Source organism: Oryctolagus cuniculus, chromosome 3 (genome assembly GCF_051225735.1).
Source record: "Oryctolagus cuniculus isolate XC-2025 breed Fujian yellow rabbit chromosome 3, ASM5122573v1, whole genome shotgun sequence".
Classification (NCBI taxonomy): domain Eukaryota; kingdom Metazoa; phylum Chordata; class Mammalia; order Lagomorpha; family Leporidae; genus Oryctolagus; species Oryctolagus cuniculus.
Genome location: NC_142869.1, coordinates 156,298,399 through 156,316,962, shown reverse-complemented (window position 1 = coordinate 156,316,962; position 18,564 = coordinate 156,298,399). Strand labels below are relative to the sequence as shown.

The 18,564-nt window shown below is 37.1% G+C and overlaps 1 protein-coding gene and 1 long non-coding RNA gene across 9 annotated transcripts in view; one reads left to right on the top strand and one right to left on the bottom strand.

Annotated features, from left to right (window-relative positions):
- Nucleotides 1–18,564, bottom strand: part of KCND2 (potassium voltage-gated channel subfamily D member 2) — a 524,650-nt gene that overhangs the window by 162,059 nt on the left and 344,027 nt on the right. The window contains exon 2 of one of the 4 annotated variants that reach the window (XM_089327903.1): nucleotides 14,224–14,422. Coding sequence (XP_089184029.1) covers nucleotides 14,362–14,422 — 61 coding nt within the window. The 3' untranslated portion in view covers nucleotides 14,224–14,361. 4 annotated transcript variants of the gene reach the window in all.
- LOC149127564 (uncharacterized) overlaps nucleotides 1–18,564 on the top strand; it is a 183,293-nt gene that overhangs the window by 46,637 nt on the left and 118,092 nt on the right. The gene's annotated exons all lie outside the window — the stretch shown is intronic.

Below are 18,564 nucleotides of genomic sequence, written 5' to 3'. Positions count from 1 at the left end.
AGTCATGCGGCCTCTCTCTGTAGGCCAACCTGTTTGCTTGCCCATTTCAGTATTCAATGGATGATGATTCAGAATAAAGCAAGCTATGAAACAGTGTACTTCACTATTGATGCATGGTATTTGAAACAAAAACCTCCAATTCTCTCATAAGCATTACCAATTTTATAAAGAGGATACCATTTGTCATTTCAGCTATATATGTGGAAAGTTATACATAATTTTACTGAAAGTCATGGAATATGGATGATTGAATCAAGTGGGAAACTATTCACTTTTGACTTTTCCAAAGAAAAATGTAGGAAATAAATTAAGCAATATCAAAGTAGGAAAATAACTAATCCAGAGTAAGTTTTATATAGCTAGCCTATTATAACATAGATGTCCTAGAAGCCCAAGTGAAATGCATTTACCTTTCCACTGAATACAAGATAACCTTTCCGAACTTTTCCAACATTATGGCATAAGTATAGCTTTGCTTAGTATTCTTAACAAGATTAATTATAGTTATCCTAGATGATAATGTACACAATAAATATAATTGAAATTAGATGACAATACTATCGTACTACAGTATAATTCTGTAACAAATTCTGTTAAAGACCAAACCACTGCAGTTTGCATATATGTTTTCTGAGAGCCTGGATTGATCCAAGGTTATGAGCCTCTGGGAAACATATTTATTGGAAAACCAGTTGAAAGCTTCTTTTGGAACTTCTCAAAAATGCACACCCAAATTTACAGTTGCAATATGTTTATTTAGTGAAAAGCAATGTGAGGTTGAACATTTGGTTGCATTTATTTTTATACTCAGAAGCATATTCCTCATGTCCAGAATCCCTCAAAAAATTAGTTTTAATGGCCTGTGAATACTAGTTGCCATAAGTAGGCTTTTGTTTAGGAGTCTCAGCAGGGATTTGAAGAATGCACTATCTGGCAAGAAGCTCTAACTATGTTTTCATTTTTTTTATTTGAGAGGGACATGGAGAGGCAGAAGACAGAGACAGAGATCTCCCATCAGCTGGTTCATTCCCCATGAGCCTGCAGTGGCTGGGGCTGAGCCAAGCTGAAGCCAGGAGTCACAAACTCAATCCAGGTTTCCCATGTGGATGGCAGGAACCTATTTACTGGAATCATCTCTGCCTCACAGAATGCGTATCAGCAAGTAGCTGGATTCTGGAACTGGGGCTGGAATCAAACGCAGGCTCTCTAACAGGAAATGCAGGGGTCTTAACCCCTAGGTGAAACATCTGTCCCCAAAACTGTATCTTTTGTATAGATCAAAGCAGGATGCAAGAAGGTAGATAAGGTGAAGTTCAGAGCCTTTTAGAAAATTAAGGAACACACTGAGGTAGGAACTTTAGAAGCCTCTTTCTGACTAGAAGTGTGTGGAACCACAACAAACGTCACATCACTAATTGAGCACTTACGTTTTTGTCTCTATTCCCTCTCAACGTGGTGAAGTGAGTACTGTTATTATCCCATTTTCTACAGAAATAAACCGAGGCATAGTGGGGGGTAGGGAACTTGCCCAAGGTCTGAATCCAGACTTAGAACCTAATGACTAAATTTCTTTCAGAAAGAAGATTTTGGTTCTTCATTTTTGAAAAATGTGCTGTTTGTTTTTCTCAGAGAATAAATTATTTTAAAATGAATCCATCAGGGGCTGGCATTGTGGCAGAATGGGTTGAGCTGCTGCTTGCATTCTGGCTTCTCAGATTGGAGTGCAGGCTGGGATCCCAGCTACTCTGCTTCCAACCCAGCTCTGTGCTAATGCACCTGGGAAGACAGCAGAAGATGGCCCAGGCACTAGCACAGTCCAGCTTTGTATAAAGAAATGTTGACTTACAGGTGTGCCAGCTCCTGCTTTTAGAGTTGAAATAATATCTTTCAGTTTTTACCTGTGTCCTCAAAATATACTTCTGGTCTCAGAGAAAGCATTTTTTGACTACTATTCTATGGCCTTACTTTATGATAATACCCATCTCCATAGTAAGGAATAATTTCGGGCTTTCAAACTTGGCAAAAATGATAATGCTCTGAAACTTCATGACATTGTCAAAGGAAGCAATTATTGAATAAAATAGTGTCAGATACACAGATGAGTAATTATGCCCCACTTCTAAAGAATTTATATAAGGCAAATTTAAAAATATACATTAGGCAATGGTATAAAATTAATTCGATCCTCTTCCTATTCCTATTGTGCCATTCCTTCCTCCACCCCCATTTAAAGTTTCCATTGTAATTGGTGACTGAATACAGTTTTATTCTCCAGCTTGTGTTCATTAAGCCCACAGATGTCAGGAGGAGGAGGGCGTGAATGCAGCTGTGAAACAGAATCAGGTTCCATCCTAGCTTCCCACTGGAGGCAGTCACTCAGGAAAACATGTGCATCACTGCTTGCACAAGGGCACTGGGTAGCATCCTTGAGATGTCCTAGAACTAATTTATCCACTGAGGGCCTCTGCTCCCAAGCAATAGGACCCAGTCTCTTATGCTTCATGGGCTTTATCTAAACCTCTTCCAGTTGAACACATTGAGAAATATCAGGAATCTTCCATGTGAGTATGCCTCTGTGTGTGTGTGTGTAGATCCTCCTTCTGTGTTGTTATTCCTAGCTGCAACAAAAATCAAGTAATCACCTACACACACTACAAAGACAAAAAATCCATAACAGTTTAATTCTAGCATTTAGACTATAAAATATGAATTACAATAAATTATTTATGCCTGTTAGCATATACTGAAAAAATAGGAAATGCACTTATAAACAGGAATAACACTAATTCCATACTTGGGTAAGAGTCTTATTAAATATTATGTGAATTTTTATTACATAAGGACTAAATTATATAATATACATTAAACTGGATATGAGAGAGAAACACATGTTAAAATCAAAAGTCTATAAATTTTAGGGAGCAAAAATCATATCCTTTCTCTGGTTGAGAAAGAACTTGAATATGAAAATATTTTTAAAGTATCTGCAAAATACCTTTGGCTTCTGAACACAGGTTCCAGACTTCAAATAATATTAGAATGCACTACTAAATCAATAGGAGGTATTTATATATTAAAATTTGTGAATGCTACTTATTCTTCCATTATATGAAATACTAAAAGTAATTTTAGTGACCAGGCTCATCAAATAGTACATAGTAACACGTATCACATGCAGTGTTATACCTTATGACAATGAACTATTGTGAAGATGGGAGCTTTCATAAAATAAAAGTGATGGTTTTTCATCATTATACATAGAGAACAGAATGACTGATGTGATAAAAGATGTGTTGAAAAAGAAAGGTCACCTTATCTTTGATACAATGATTTTTTTTGACTGCCCCAAAGATATATCTGTAGAAAATCCATTTGCCTGGAAAAAAAATTCTGCAAGTCATTACAAGTTGTATTCCCTTGGTCACTTAAAACCACATGAATAAACCATCCATACTGGTGAGGAGACAGATCAAGAAGAATCATATATTGCTACCTTCAGGCTAAGATTTGAAAAATTATGACACTTTTCAAGAAATTAGTATTCTTGATATCTACTTGGCCTGGCTAGAAATGAAATTTAGGAAAGACTTCTATTTTCAATTTCTCCTTTCTGAGTCTCTGCCTCAATATATTTCTCTGCTGAATTTGGTACACATTGAAATAATATTTTTGACTTAAAGCAGAGGTCTTGGATCAGTGAAAAACATTTCACACTCATCACTGTTCCTTGAACATGTTTGACTAAAATCACACACACACACTCACAAAAGATACAATAATCCTTTTTTTCTTTGTGGGAAATACTTTATAGTACTCTGGTATAAAAATTTTTTTATTTACAGAGCTGAAATAGTGATGTGTTAAAAATTTATATTCACAGCATATTCACTCTGTTTAAAAAAACTTATTTGGATTTTCAGCAGACATTGAAAATTAATAATACAGATCTCCAAAAAATTAAATTTCTGTATTTAGTTACACTGGGAGCCTTTAGGACCTTGCACTTACCCTTTAATGAAAACAAAGTGTTATTTCACCCTGATAAAGATCTTGAAGAGGCTTGAAAAGTAAGAATCGTCCTACTCTAAATGAAACCATTCAAGCAGGGCTATGAATGTGCCTTTGGCAGAGATTTACAATGTCTACTTAAAATGCTACACTGGTAGGAAATGAGATGAAGAGGAAGAAAAACCGCTGAAAGTTAGGAAACCACTGAGGAAGCAGTGAAAATCCTAACAAAAATTGCCGTGCAGTGCTGATCATATATCTTTGACTATTTGACAGTCTACACACTGCACAATAGTTGTATAGACTGATAGAATATTGAAAAGGAGGAATTAATTCATTTAAATTGACAGAAGATTCTCTATTTGTGCCTAGCAATTTCTGATACAGGATTAATGACAGGATAAAAGCTCCATTTATAGTAAGTTTGATTCATAACACCGTATCTTACTAACTTAATTACTGAGCAAAGATTGTGTTTCTTTTAAATGTTACTAAAGATCTTTTTGCCTTTGACAAGAACTAAAATAACAATGAGAAGTTCAGTATTTAAATAGAGGAAATGAAAATCGGAAAGCCCTCAGGAAAACACACACAAGGGGCAAATGTTGTAGACACCGCTGTATACCAGTAGGATCTGTGTGATTTTCATAAGAAAGTGCAATGTCATCATTTTGTAATTACCTGTATTTATAGCTACTTTGTGTTTTTATTACATGATAAACTAAAATTTTAAGAATCTGATCACTCAATCACTAAATTGGAAGAAAACTCACATAGAAATCAAGTAGAGTAGCCTTTGGCATTTTTTGTGAGAAAGGATTAAATCAGTGAGCTTGGAATTTATACATTGAGCCTGCTTGAGCCATATGACTGTTAAGGATCAATCTTAAAAGCTGCCAATTCTCCAAGGTGAAACCTAAGAAATTTTCTCATTAGTGGGAACTAAATGAATAGCCAGTGATGGTCCACAGACACCAGGGAAGACCACCTGATTTCTTAGCAACGAACTTTTAAGGGAATAGATTCATTATCACTACTTTCATATATAGCTTTTGTTAAAAACCCTGGTGCAAATGGCTGAGCTGGGAGATGGGTCACTGATCAGGTTTGGTCAACCTTTAGTGCCCTGGCCCTCATTCTGGTTCCTTGACTTGCTTCCAGGAATTCAATCATTACTTACATGAATGGCACCTGCTCCTCTTCTTGTTACCTCTTGTCTTTTCTCCTCTTTGTGCTTAATGTGTGACCTATGAGCTATTTATGGTGCAAACTGGCCCTTTTCCTCTACCTGAATTTCAGAGCCTGGCTCCTTCTTCAAAGTCCTAGTATAATAGATGTCTCTGCATTCTTTTATTTATTTTATCTGCCCAAGTCATTCCTACTAGATGCACAAATCCATACTTCTCTCTTTTCATGTATATCTAAGAAATTTCAAATAAGACCAGATCAAATCTCCTTGTGAACTATGATGACCTTCCTACCTTCATCATCAACTGCTATACCTCCCTGCTTTGTCCTCCACCCATCTTTTCCTACGAATCATCCAGTGTGCAGCTATTTCTTCACTGATGTGAATTTCATAACACTGTTACATTTGCCAGCCTGTTTTCATTTTATCAGTACCCTACACTCCTCATATGAATAAAAAGCATTCTTTAGTAATACCACTGGTACATTTTGTGATTTCCAGGAAGGGAGAATAACTTATGTGTCTATCAGGAACTCCTGGTTTGTCTATATGGTTTGTAAAAGCTCTGCAGAGACCAAATATTCTCGTATGTTACCATCCTAATGAGGGTGTGATCACACAGGTGAAAAAATCCTGCTCTTATTGATATAAACATACTGGTGGGTGTGTGTCTGACACAGAAGTTAAATTGCCACTTGGAACATCTGCCTTCTGTATCAGTGTGCGTAGGTCATATCCTGGGTTGTTCATGTCTGATTCCAGCTTCTCACTAATGCACAACCTATGAAGCTGTACTGAGGGCTCAAGTGGGTGGGTTCCTTCCACTCACATAGGAAGCCTAGATTGAGTTTCATGTTCCTGGCTTTACCCTGGTCCCCACTGGCTGTTGTGGCATTTGTGATGTGAAGCAACAGATTTCTGTCTCCACTTCTTTTCTGTCTGTCTCCACCTGTCAGATAAAGAGAAAACTTACAAAAACAAAAACAAAAAAATACAAAAAAACTATGAGAAATGGTGACTTGATCAGCCCTCACCCTAACTATTGATGAGCAAGTTAATATGTTATCCCTCTTAGTATTTTTTTTTGTTCTACTTAATACTTTTGGTTGAATACTGTAATCAATACACAATTATTCTTAAGTGCTGAAACTTAACTGAAAAGCGATCGCTGTTAAATGTGCAATTCGGGACATGCTCAAGCTGACTTACCTCAAACGGTAGAGTTAGAAACATACCAGGGGATTCCAATTCAATCCCATCAAGGTGGCGTGTACCAATGCCATCTCACTAGTCCCAGTGATCAATTTCTGTTCACAATTGATCACAATGATAGGACTAAGAACCAAAGTGATCATATAAACAAGACTAGTGTCTGCAAATACTAGCTGATAGAATAAAAAAGGGAGAGAACGATCCAACATGGGAAGTGAGATACAGAGCAGACCCATAAAATGGCATATGTCTTAAACAGCACTCTGGCCTCAGAATCAGCCCTTAAGGCATGTGGATCCTGCTGAAAAGCCCATGAGAGTATTTCAGGCATGGAAAGCCAAGACACTCTGGGGAAAAAAAAAAACAAAAAACAAAAAACAAAAAAACAAAAAAAAAAAAAAAACCATAAATGAAAGATCTCTGCAAGTGAGATCCCAGTGAAAAGAACAGGTCATCAAAGGGGTACCTTTCTCTGAAGGGAGTAGAGAACTTCCACTTTGACCATGGCCTTGTCTAAATATGATCAGAGTCGGTGAACTCAGGGGGCTTCCATAGCCTTGGCAGCTCATGACAAGAGCCTAGGGTGATTACTGATGCCATAAACAAGAGTGTCAATTTGTGAAGTCAACAATAGGAGTCACTGTGCACTTACTCCTCATGTAGGAACTCTGTCCTTAGTGTGCTGTACATTGTGATTTAATGCTATAACTAGTACTCAAACAGTATTTTTCACTGTATGTTTCTGTGTGGGAGCAAACTGTTGAAATCTTTACTTAATGTATGCTATACTGATCTTCTGTATATAAAAAGAATCGAAAATGAATCTTGATGTGAATGGAAGGGGAGAGGGAGTGGGAAAGGGGAGGGTTGCGGGTGGGAGGGATGTTATGGGGGCGAAGCCATTGTAATCCATATGCTGTACTTTGGAAATTTATATTCATTAAATAAAAGTTAAAAAAATACAAAAACAAAAAACTTAACAAAAATTCTTAACAAAAACAAAAAACTTATAGAAAATTGTCTCCTTTTGGTTCTCTTCTTTTTCTACCGTTACATTTTCTTTTTCAGTTCAGAACCAATCATGAGGACCAATAAGATACTTTTATAAAAACCCAATATAATTGTACATCTTTAGTTTTTCTTGTTGTTTATTAATACTTCCACTTTTGCCAAGAGTATGCATGTGTGTATGTGTGTGTGTGAAGTCTTTAATGTGTAACATGAATAGATGGTGACGTGGAATAAAGTGGGTCCATGAATTTAGGATTACCAATATGGCTTAAGATGTATGTGAGTTGTTATGCTTCTGGGAGAGTTCAAGGGATGTTAGGGTGAGCCTTTGTGATGTGAGGATGTTGTTGCTGTTGTGAAAAGACCTTTTATTTGTATTTTATTTGAAAGGCAGGGAGAAGGAGAGAGAGACAGAGAAAGAGATATCTCTTCCATCCGCTAGTTCACTCACCACAGGGCCACAACAGCTGGTGTTACTCAGGCCAAAATCAGGAACCAGGAATTCCATCCTTGGCTCCCACGTGGGTGACAGTCATCCAAGCATTTGGGCCATCTTCTGCTGTCTTCCCAGGTGCATTAGCAAGGGAGCTGGATTGGAAGGACAGCAGCCAGAACTTGAACCTGCACTCCAATATGGGATGCTGGGTTCCCAGGCAGTGACTTAACCTGCTGTGCCAAGTCGCAGCAAATGGGCCACTTTGTAATGCTCCCAACATACCTGTTTCAAATGCTATCTCATTCAACACTTTCCACCAATAGTTTGGAAAGGCATTGGATATAAAATCCATCTTAGCTATGTGATTGCTTTTCCTCTTACTGTTAAGAGAGTCAGTTTGGAAAATTACAACATGAGTCACGGAGGAAATAACAGCAGGAACATCAGCAAGGCAACTTTAAAATGCGCCAAGTCACCTGAATGTGAGACTAAAGGCTATCAGTAAAGACCGTGACTGCACACAATCAATAAATGGCCCAGGCCTAGGGACATTTTGGGAGATGGAGCTGCATGCAACATCAAGCTCTTGATGTACAGGGGGAGCACGTGTACTATGAGGTCATGCCAAATGTAACTTACGCCCCTGAAGAGGACAGGCTGCTTATTCATATTATTAAGCATGTGTTCCATATGTCTCTGTCAGTTGTGCGTTCCAGATATTTACCTCAGTCTCATGAGAATTTCTCAAGGGATTAAAAATGATATGATTAATACCCTTTGAAATTTTACTGGATGTATTAGCTATTTCCTTTTCCTTACCGAGGGAACATTGTTGAATGCCATGATTCGCTGTCAAGTGGTTAACACCTTCCCAGCTGAATTCTGCAGACATTAGGCTGGATAACTGTTTACATTTTTGTGTTTATTTTTTTTCCTTCCTTAAGGCTTAATGTCTTCCCTTTCTATAATTTCCCATTTTCACACAGTTATTTCTCTCTCTCTCTCTCTCTGTGTAAGAGAGAGAGTGTATATATCCTCTTGCCTCCCCCTCCTCCCACCACACACATACACTGTCAGCTCCATGTAGAGGTCCTAACTTCCAGCTTCCAGAATTTCAGGAAAGTGACTATTTGGAGATACTGGAGGATCATTATAAAGCTAATAAGTGAAACTGTGGTTGTTAGGGTGACCCTAATCCAATATGACTGGTGTCCTTATTAGAAGAGGATATTGAGACACAAAGGGCATCTGGAAACCAGGAAGGAAAATCTCAGAAGAAAGCAACTCTGATGACCCCCTGATCCCATGTTGCTCTGGATTGGTTCCAAGACTATGAGAAAATGGGCCTATATTTCTGGTGTTTGAGCTGCTTAGTCTTTGTTATGGCAGACCTAGCAAACTAATAGAAACACACACACACACAGCTTTCAAAATGTTTGTGAAAAATGGAATTAAAAGGTAGGTTTATTTTGTTGCAAAATATTTTGTGATCAGATATAGTATTTTCATAGCATGGATTTTCTATGAAGTGTTGGAGACCCCAGTGTGTGTGTGTGTGTGTTCCCAAAGAACATGTGGTTCAGTTTCAAAAACTGAAGAATATTATCAGTAGTATAAAACCTATTAAAATAACATACTTAAACACAAATTTGGAATATATGTGGATAATTCCAATAATTTATCAAAAATAGAAATAAAAGACAAGAGTTTTTGGTACAAAACATTTTTGGAATCCATATATAGATTTTTCTCAAAATATAATTTTCATGAAGTTTTTACAGATATCTCATAAATGAAAATAGTGACCAAGAAAAATTTGAGAAAATGTTGATGATCATGGAATGGTTGATCATGGAATGGTCTTCTGGGGTGTTTCGGTCACAATAAGAATATAAGGTAATGGAGACAAAGCTACACTATTTTCCTTATTTGTGCTTTGAATGGTGACTGGATACTTATCAGTTATAATTACAAGTGTCTATCCCATTCAATTATGAGTAAGAGACTGAACTAGGACTATGGGTTACTCAGTAAATATACAGTATATTTTCTCCCTTCTAGAACCCTCCAGTTGGGGAAAGAAGGTATGTACACATAAACATACATGCACATACAAAACAGGCAATGAAAAACAGCAGAGAGACTACAATTCTGAGCCAAGGAGGCTACAGGAAGTCATTTGAAAGTTCTATGGACTAAAGGGCAGTTGAAAGTGAGACTGGAAAGGAAGGAAAAGAAACAGAGGATCTGAACAATAAAATGCCTGCTGGTCTAGGATTGGGCCAAGGATAAGACAAAGTTGCCCAAGAGATCAATGGGTTCAGGGGAAATTTATGTATTTGTTAAATATTTGTATATTAAATTATTTTTTAAAATTTTCATGCATTATTATCTTGAAAACCCCACATTATTGGAAGAGAAGGAGAACAAATAATAGCAAAAGAAACAGAGGAGTAATAATAAAGAGTGCCAGGAAGAGACCCAAGATCTTGCAGTGAACAGAACATAAGCTGTGGGTGATACAGCGAGTGGTTGGTAAGAGAAGATGCAGCAGGTGGTTCAGGTGAACAGGCACAGATGGAACTAACAGGTAAGTAGTTGCCTCACAACAATAACGTTGGGGGGCTGGGTGCAGAAGGTGAAGCTGACACTTGTGATGCCAGCATTCCACATCAGATCATGCATTAAAGTCCTGGCTGCTTTGCTTCCTGCTAATGCACCTGGGAAAGTGGTGGGAGATAATCCAAGTGCTTGGTTCCTTGATGAAGGTCCAGGCTCTGGCTGAAGACTGGCATAGGCCTGGCTATTGCAGCTATTTGTGTGTGGGAGGAGGTGTGACCTGAAGGATGGAAGATATTCTCCCCCAATCTCTTTCACTGTCTTCCCTCTCTCTGCCACTCTTTCAATTAAGTTAATCTTAAAAAAATAATATCAGTACAGAGTAGGGACAGAAGCTTGACTGTATAATATTACCAGTGAGGAGGGGTCTATCCATGGGAAATAAATAAAAACATAACAAAAAACAAAATGGGAAATTTTGGATTTTCTAAAATGAAAACTAGGAGATGACCTAGTAGGATGAGGGTTACTTTAATCACAATAAAGAGATGTTTGGATCTTTGAGGAGCAGAGAGGAGGCAGTGATTATGAGGCATGGATCTCAAATTTTGAAAATGTGAATAAGAAAAGGCGGGAGCCATTACCTTTCATTTTCTAGATGAAGACTGATGTAGATTATCCTTTTTAAAAAATTTATGAGAGATAGATAGAGACAGAGAGAAAGGTCTTCCTTCCGTTGGTTCACCCCCAAATGGTTGCTATGGCCGGCGCACTGCGCCGATCCGAAGCCAGCAGCCAGGTGCTTCCTCCTGGTCTCCCATGCGGGTGCAGGGGCCCAAGGACTTGAACCATCCTCCACTGCCTTCCCAGGCCACAGCAGAGAGCTGGACTGGAAGAGGAGCAACCGGGACTAGAACCCGGCACCCATATGCGATGCTGGCACTGCAAGGCAGAGGATTAACCAAGTGAGCCACGGTGCCGGCTCCCCAGATTATCCTTAAGTATTAAGAGCATCAGGAGTTTTCTCCTCTTTTTTTCTTTTAATCTTTGATAAATTGTTAGGATCTACCAATTCTGGATTCTGTGCAAATAGCTTGCTGCTTGTTTGTCTTTGCTAATCTTTATTTGAGCAGAACACTAAAGGTACCAAACACATTTTTCTTTTATATGATAAAATGTAGGTGGAGGATTGCTTCTCTCCAAACAGAAACTAAATTGTTGCTATTTTGGCTTGTTATTGTTATATTTTATTCCTCCCTTACAATCTAATTAGTACTCCACTAGGATTTATATTTCAGTATGCTGTGAAAATTTGGAGTTTTTAAGAACAGCTTATGTTCTGTTCATTGCAAGATCTCGGTGTCTCTTTTAGCACTCAGATCGCTCCTCTTCTATTTTTTTTTCTTGCTAGTATTTATTCATGTTCTCTTCTGATAATTTGGGGTTTTTCTTCAAGATAATGATGCAAGGATCAGATAGACACCTTCTTCTGTCCTAGACTATTCAGCTCAACCCATACATTTTAAACATTAAAAAGTTATGAGAGAGAGAGAGAGAGAGAGAGAGAGAGAGAGAGAGAGAGAGAGAGAGAGAGAGAAAACAAACTCCCATGTACTGGTTCATTCCCCCAAATGCCCCACAATGTCCAACGCTAGGCCAGAAGGAAGCCAGGAGCCAGGAACTGCATGCAAGTTTCCCACATGGGGAGGAGGAGTTGGACTACTTGAGCCGTCACCTGTTGCCTCCCAGAATCTGCATGAACTGGAAGCTGGAATCCGGAGCAGAGTCAAGACTCAAACCCAGGCACTCCAGTATGGAATGTGGGTGCTCCAACAAAGGCCAGATGTCCATCCCCCTAAACTTTGTAGTTGCTGTCTCTGCTAAGGATAGCCCATGATATAAAACTTCACCAGACTTAATTCCTAAACAATTTCAATTCAGTTTATATAGGAACATGAAAAACTATAAATCTGCTTATAGAAAAAGGTAGAATTGACTGTGAACACGAGTGTGTTGACACTAGTCATACTTAGCCATATTTCTCTGAGCACATTTGTAAGTTTATAAAACTCTTCCTAACTCAGCATCTTTAATCATTAAATTTTTCTAAAAAGATACTACATTAAGAATAATTTAATCTTGCATTCTCAGAAACTGCATTTTCAAATTCCATATTAGTAGACTTATGTACATATTTTACTGTAAGTTGTCTTAAGGTTGGAAACGGGTGTCATTTGAATTCTTGGTGTTTCAATATAATGAGGAAATTATGTTGCTTCGTCTTCTGAAATTAGAAATCCATTTGCAGTCATTATTACCAAGGCCATCAGGTATTTCTTTGAGTGTTCTGGGGGATGGTGAACTCACTACCTTTGGAGGCAGATGATTGTGACACAACAAAACAAGCGGGTGCACTGAAGTTATTAACATTATTTTCTGATTCAGGCTGCATATTGTAGAGTAGAGAGTACACGATATTAGAGTAATGTGTCAGACATAAAGAATGACTTTATGTAATGGAAAAGAAAACCTTATCTTTCTTATTAACAGAACATAAGCTCTAAAAAGAAAGGGTGAATGGCAAATGTGTTCAAGATCAAAAGAGAATATTAGACGTTTGGAACTGTGGCAGGTGTTTGTAAACATCTTGGGGCTGTCTGAATAATAATAACTTAAGGAGACCAGTGTTGGGGCACAGTGGTTAAACTACCACGTGAAAATCCAGCATTCCATATAGAAGCATTGGTTCAAGTCCCAGCTCCTGGGCTTCTAATGCTGTTCCCTGCTAATGTACCTGGAAAGCTCCAGAAATTGGCCTGAGCACTTGGAAACTGCTGACTCCTAACATCAGCCTGGACCAGCCTAGCTGTTGTAGCCATTTGGGCACTGAACCAGTAAATGGAAGAATACACACTCTTTCCTTCTGTTATTCTGCCTTTCAAATAAATAAATCTTAAAAACTCATAATAATTATGACTTAAAAGATACAAGACCTTCATTCTGACTACTGGGTTCTGTTAGTTCTTGAGTTTCAGGCTGACTTTGCTAGCTGCTTGGAGAAGGGTGGAGTTGGGGAACAGGAGGATGGACGGTTCTCCTTTTCTTGTACCAGCTCGCCGTTTCCCTTTTCTCTTTTGGTCTGTCTTGCTCTACTGACAAGACTTATGCTCTCCTGATATGCAAACTGGGATGGAAATGTAAAATTGAATAATTGTGTGAGATGAGATGGAGACTTGGATATTCTTGTGAAATGTTATCAATAGGTTCAAGTGTAGTGAAGGGAACTCTTGGGTATCTGAGTTTGATCTTCAACCCCACACCCCTCAATATTGGAAATGGAGCCAGAATGCCCAGCTAAAGGCTGCCAAAGGCAGTGCCAGATGTGCCAGCACACCACCCATCTGGCTCCCTCCGTGATTCTGTCAGGGCCTAATGTACTTAGAGGAAAATTTCTCAATTTTATACAATACTATCTTTTTCTATCTTATTTATAGTTTGTTATTGTTAAGATAAATGCTGTTTATTTAACTCAAAGTAAAATTAGTAATTTATGTACTTGGTTCATCTTTGCAAACACATCTTTATTAAATAACTCACTTTGGAGTGAGTCTCTAGTAGTGGTTTTTATTTTACAAGAACAACTGTAGATTTTATAAACTTTATTTCTTGGATAGTACATCTTATCATTCAGCTTGTTAAGGATAGAAAATAATTAAAAGCAATTACTTGCTAATGGTCAGCTCATGTTCAACCATAAATGATAAGATTTAATGTGCAAGGTTAACATGTTTTATGGCAATATAAAATGAGTTGAATTTTAAGTTGGGTTTTCATTGCTTTAGAAGAGGGTATTTTTTGAAAGAATGAAAACAACTGAAGTGTTTTTTCTTTCTTGAAAATACGAAGGCTTTTATTTTTGCTGTTGCTTGAATCCAGAAAGGCGTAGTTAACTTAGTTTCTCATAATGCAAGTGAAAATTGCAGGCAAGCAGATCTTCATTCTTATCCCTGCAGGCATGAGAAAGTCACTTAACAAAATTGAAAAAATGATGTATGTCCCAGGAAAGACATATTTCACAATTTGAACATTCATAATAAGTTATGAATAAATTTTGTATAAATCTAAAAGGAAAAATAAGAATGAACTTCTAATATTATTCTTTCCTACATTCTTTGATTCATCACTTAACATTTTATTTTATAATGGAAAAAATTTAAAATTTTTAAAAGTTTAATTGATACTTAAAATGTACATATAATGATGCACCCTATGTTGTTTCAATACATGTTTGCATTGTGTAATGTTCAAATCATGATAATATATCTATGCCCTAAAATGTTTTTCATTTCCTCAAGATGAAAACATGAAAAATCCTTTAAGTTTCAAAAATATGAATAGTACAGTATTGTTATCCATAGTCATTCTACTGTGCAATAGAATACTGCAATTTCTTACACCTACCTAGCTAGCACATTGTACTCATTAATCAAACTTAATCAAATCCCTCCCACTCCCCTTCTTACGATTCCCAGGCTTTGGAACTAGCATCCTAATCTCAACTTCTATAGTGTGATCATGAGATATTTTTATTTTGTTGTACCTATGCTGTTGCAAATGTCAAGATTTCATTCTTTTTTGTGGCTGAATAGTATGTGTATATGTGCCACCTTTTCATTGTACATTTATCAGGTGATGAACTCTTTTGTTAAAAAAAAACATATTTACTTATTTTGGAAGTCAGAGTTACAGGAGGGAGTGGGGAGAGACAGAAAGAGATTGATTCCATCTGTTGGTTCATTCCTTAGATGGCTGCAACGGTCAGTCCTGGGTCAAGTGGAAGTCAGGAGCTCCATCTGGGTCCCCCACATGGGTGGCAGGGCCTCAGAAACCTGGGCCATGATCCACTGTTGTTCCTGGATCATTAGTAGGGAGTTGGGTCAGAAGTGGAGCAGCCGGGACTTGAACCGGTGCCCATATGGGATGCTGGTGTTGCAGGCAGCTGCATTATCTGCTACACCACAACACCAGCCGCAGTTGATGTACTCTTAGGTGGTTTCCATTTCTTGGCTGTTATGAATTGTGCTGCAATAAATATAGCAGTGAAAGTTTCTCTTTGATAGACTAATTTCATTTTCCTTGGATATATAACCAGTACTGGGATTGCTAAATAATATGGTAGTTCTACTTTTAGTTTTATATGGAATCTCCATCTGTTTTCCACGAGTGCTGTGTTAATTTGCATTTCTACCAAGAGTGTATGTTCATTTCCTTTTTCTCATATCCTAACTAGCATTTGTTATCTGTTGTCTTTTTGCAAATATCTCATCCTATGAAATTCTGTCTTTTGCAACAAAACAGATGCAACTGGAAACCATTATGCTCAGTGAAATAAGCCAGTCCCCAAAAGACAAATATCATATATATTCCCTGATCTGTAATAATGAACAGAGTACAAAAAATGTAATGTTTATGAGCAAAATCAACATTTTGATGTTTGATTATTGTGTACAGCCCGTGCCTCTATTGTGGAGAAAGTGTTTTTTTTCTACTTACAATTTGTTGAATTCTTTACTTAGTGGAGAGTCAAGCTTATAATTATAAAATTGAAAGAATGTCATTGTAAAAATTAAAAGAAACAATAAGAATGGAAAGAGGAGGGAGGACGGGAGCACAGGTTTGTGAGAGAATATAGTAGGAAGTATCACTATGCTCCTATATCTGTATATGTGAACTATATGGAATTTGTTCACCCTATATAAATAAAAAAATGAAAAAAATATTCTAACATGTGTTTTTGATTGGCATTTCTCTGATGATTGGTGATATTGAACACTTTTTTAGAAAATATTTTTGAGAGGCAGAGTTATGGGCAGAGAGGGAGAGACTGAGAGAAAGGTCTTCTGTACATTGGTTAACTCCCTAAATGGTCACAGCTGCGGGAGCTGGGGCGATCTGAAGCCAGGAGCCAGGAGCTCCTTCTGGGTTTCCCACATGGGTGCACAGGCCCAAGCATGTGGGCTGTCTTCTGCTTTCCCAGGCCACAGCAGAGAGCTGGATCAGAAGAGGAGCAGCCGGGACTAGAACTGGCACTGGGATGCAGGTTGTGACTTTACCCACAATGCCAAGTGCCATCTCCTTGAACAATTTTTTTTCAAGTGTCTGTTGGCTACTTGTACATTTACCTTTGAGAAGTGTCTATGTAGATCTAGTGGGTACTTTTAAATTAGATTACTATTTTATTTGCTATTGAGCGGTTTGAGTTACATTTATATTCTAGTAATTCCTTGTTAGATGTACACTTTACAAATATTTTCTCCCATTCTGTAGATTGTTTCTTTGGTAAGTAGATTGTTTCCTTGGCTATGAAGGAGTATTTTAATTTGATGAAATCTCATTTGTCTATTTTGCTTTTGTTTGTTGTATTTTGGGATCTGATTCAGACAATCCTTGCCCATTCCAATTTTCCAAATTATTTCCCCCTTCTTCTAGCAGTTTTATAGTTTCATAGCAGTTTCACCTGTAAGTATTTAATTCATCTTGAATTTATTTTTGTATATGAAGAGAAACAATGTTTAGTTTCATTCTCCTGCATGTGGATATAGCATTTTCCCAGCACTATTTAATCAAAATGACTGTCTCTTTACCAATGCAAATTCTTAGCACCTTTTTGAAGATCAATTCTCTATAAATGTGTGGGTTTACTTCCAGGGTCTTGGTTTTATTCCATAAGTCTCGGTGTCTGTTTTTATGTGAAGCCGTGCTATTTTAATTGCTATTTCTTTGTAGTATATCTTGAAGTCAAGTGTAATGCTTTTTGTTTTGTTAATTTTATTCTAAAGATTGCTTTGGCTTTTTGGGTTTTGGTTTTTGTGTTACTCCATAAAAATTCAAAATAGTTTTTTTTTCTAGTTCTGAGAGGAATTTCATTGGTATTTTGATAGAGATTGCATTCAACCTGTACATCACTTTGGGTAGCATGGACATTTTAACAGTATTGATTCTGACATTCCATGAGTGTGAAAATGTCTTTTCATATCTTTGTGTCTTCTTCACTTCCATCAGTGTTTTACAGTTTGCATTGTAAAGGTCTTTCACCATTTTGGTTACATTTATTCTTATGTTTTTTTATTTTATTTTTTAGCTATCAAAAATAAAATTGCCTTCCTGATTTCTCTTTCAGATAATTTAGTATTGTTTTTCTATGCTAAATATTTTTATATGCTGATTTTTGTACCCTGCAACTTTGCTTAATTTGTTTACTATTTCTGGTGATTTTTTGTGAGGTCTCTCGAGTTTTCTATATATAAGATCACATTATCTACAATCAGTGACAATTAGACTTGCTCTTTTCCAGTTTGGATGCCCTTTATTTTTCTCTCTTGCCAAATTACTCTGGCTGACTTGTAGTACTATGTTGAATAGCAATGACAAAATATGGGCAGTCTTATGCTAGATCTTAGAAAGCCTTCAGTTTTTCCCTCATTAAGTTTAATGTTAGCTGTTGGCTTGTTACACATGACCTTCATTATGTGAAGGTACATTCTTTCCACATCTATTTTTTCAAGAACGAAGAGATGTTGAATTTTATCCAACAACTTTTCTATATCTATTGAGATGATCATGCAGTGTTCATTTTTCATTATGTTGATGTGGAATATCACATGTGTCAAATTGTCCTTGCACCTCTGGGTTGAATACTATTTGATCAAGGGATAATCTATTTAATATGCTTTTGGATTTCATTTGCTAGTACTATGCTGAAGATTTTTGCATCTATGTTCATCAGGGGTATCAGCCTGTAGCTTTTGTGGGTATGTGTTTTTCTGTTTCTGGGATCAGGGTAATGCTGGAATCACTGAATTAATTTGGAAGATGTTACCTTCTTCAATGTTTTTGTATAATTTAAGAAGAATTAGTATTCATTCTCTAAATGTTTGATGAAATTCAGTAGAGAAGCCATCTGGCCCTAAACTTTGCTTGGGTGAGAGGCTTTTTATTACTTACTGTCATTACATCTGTCTAACCCTAAGTATGCTATTTCTACATGAGTCAATATTATTAAGATATATGTCCAGGAATTTGTTGATTTCTACCGTTATTAAATTTGTTGTTGTGTAGTTTTCATAATAATCTCTATGCTTGTTTATAT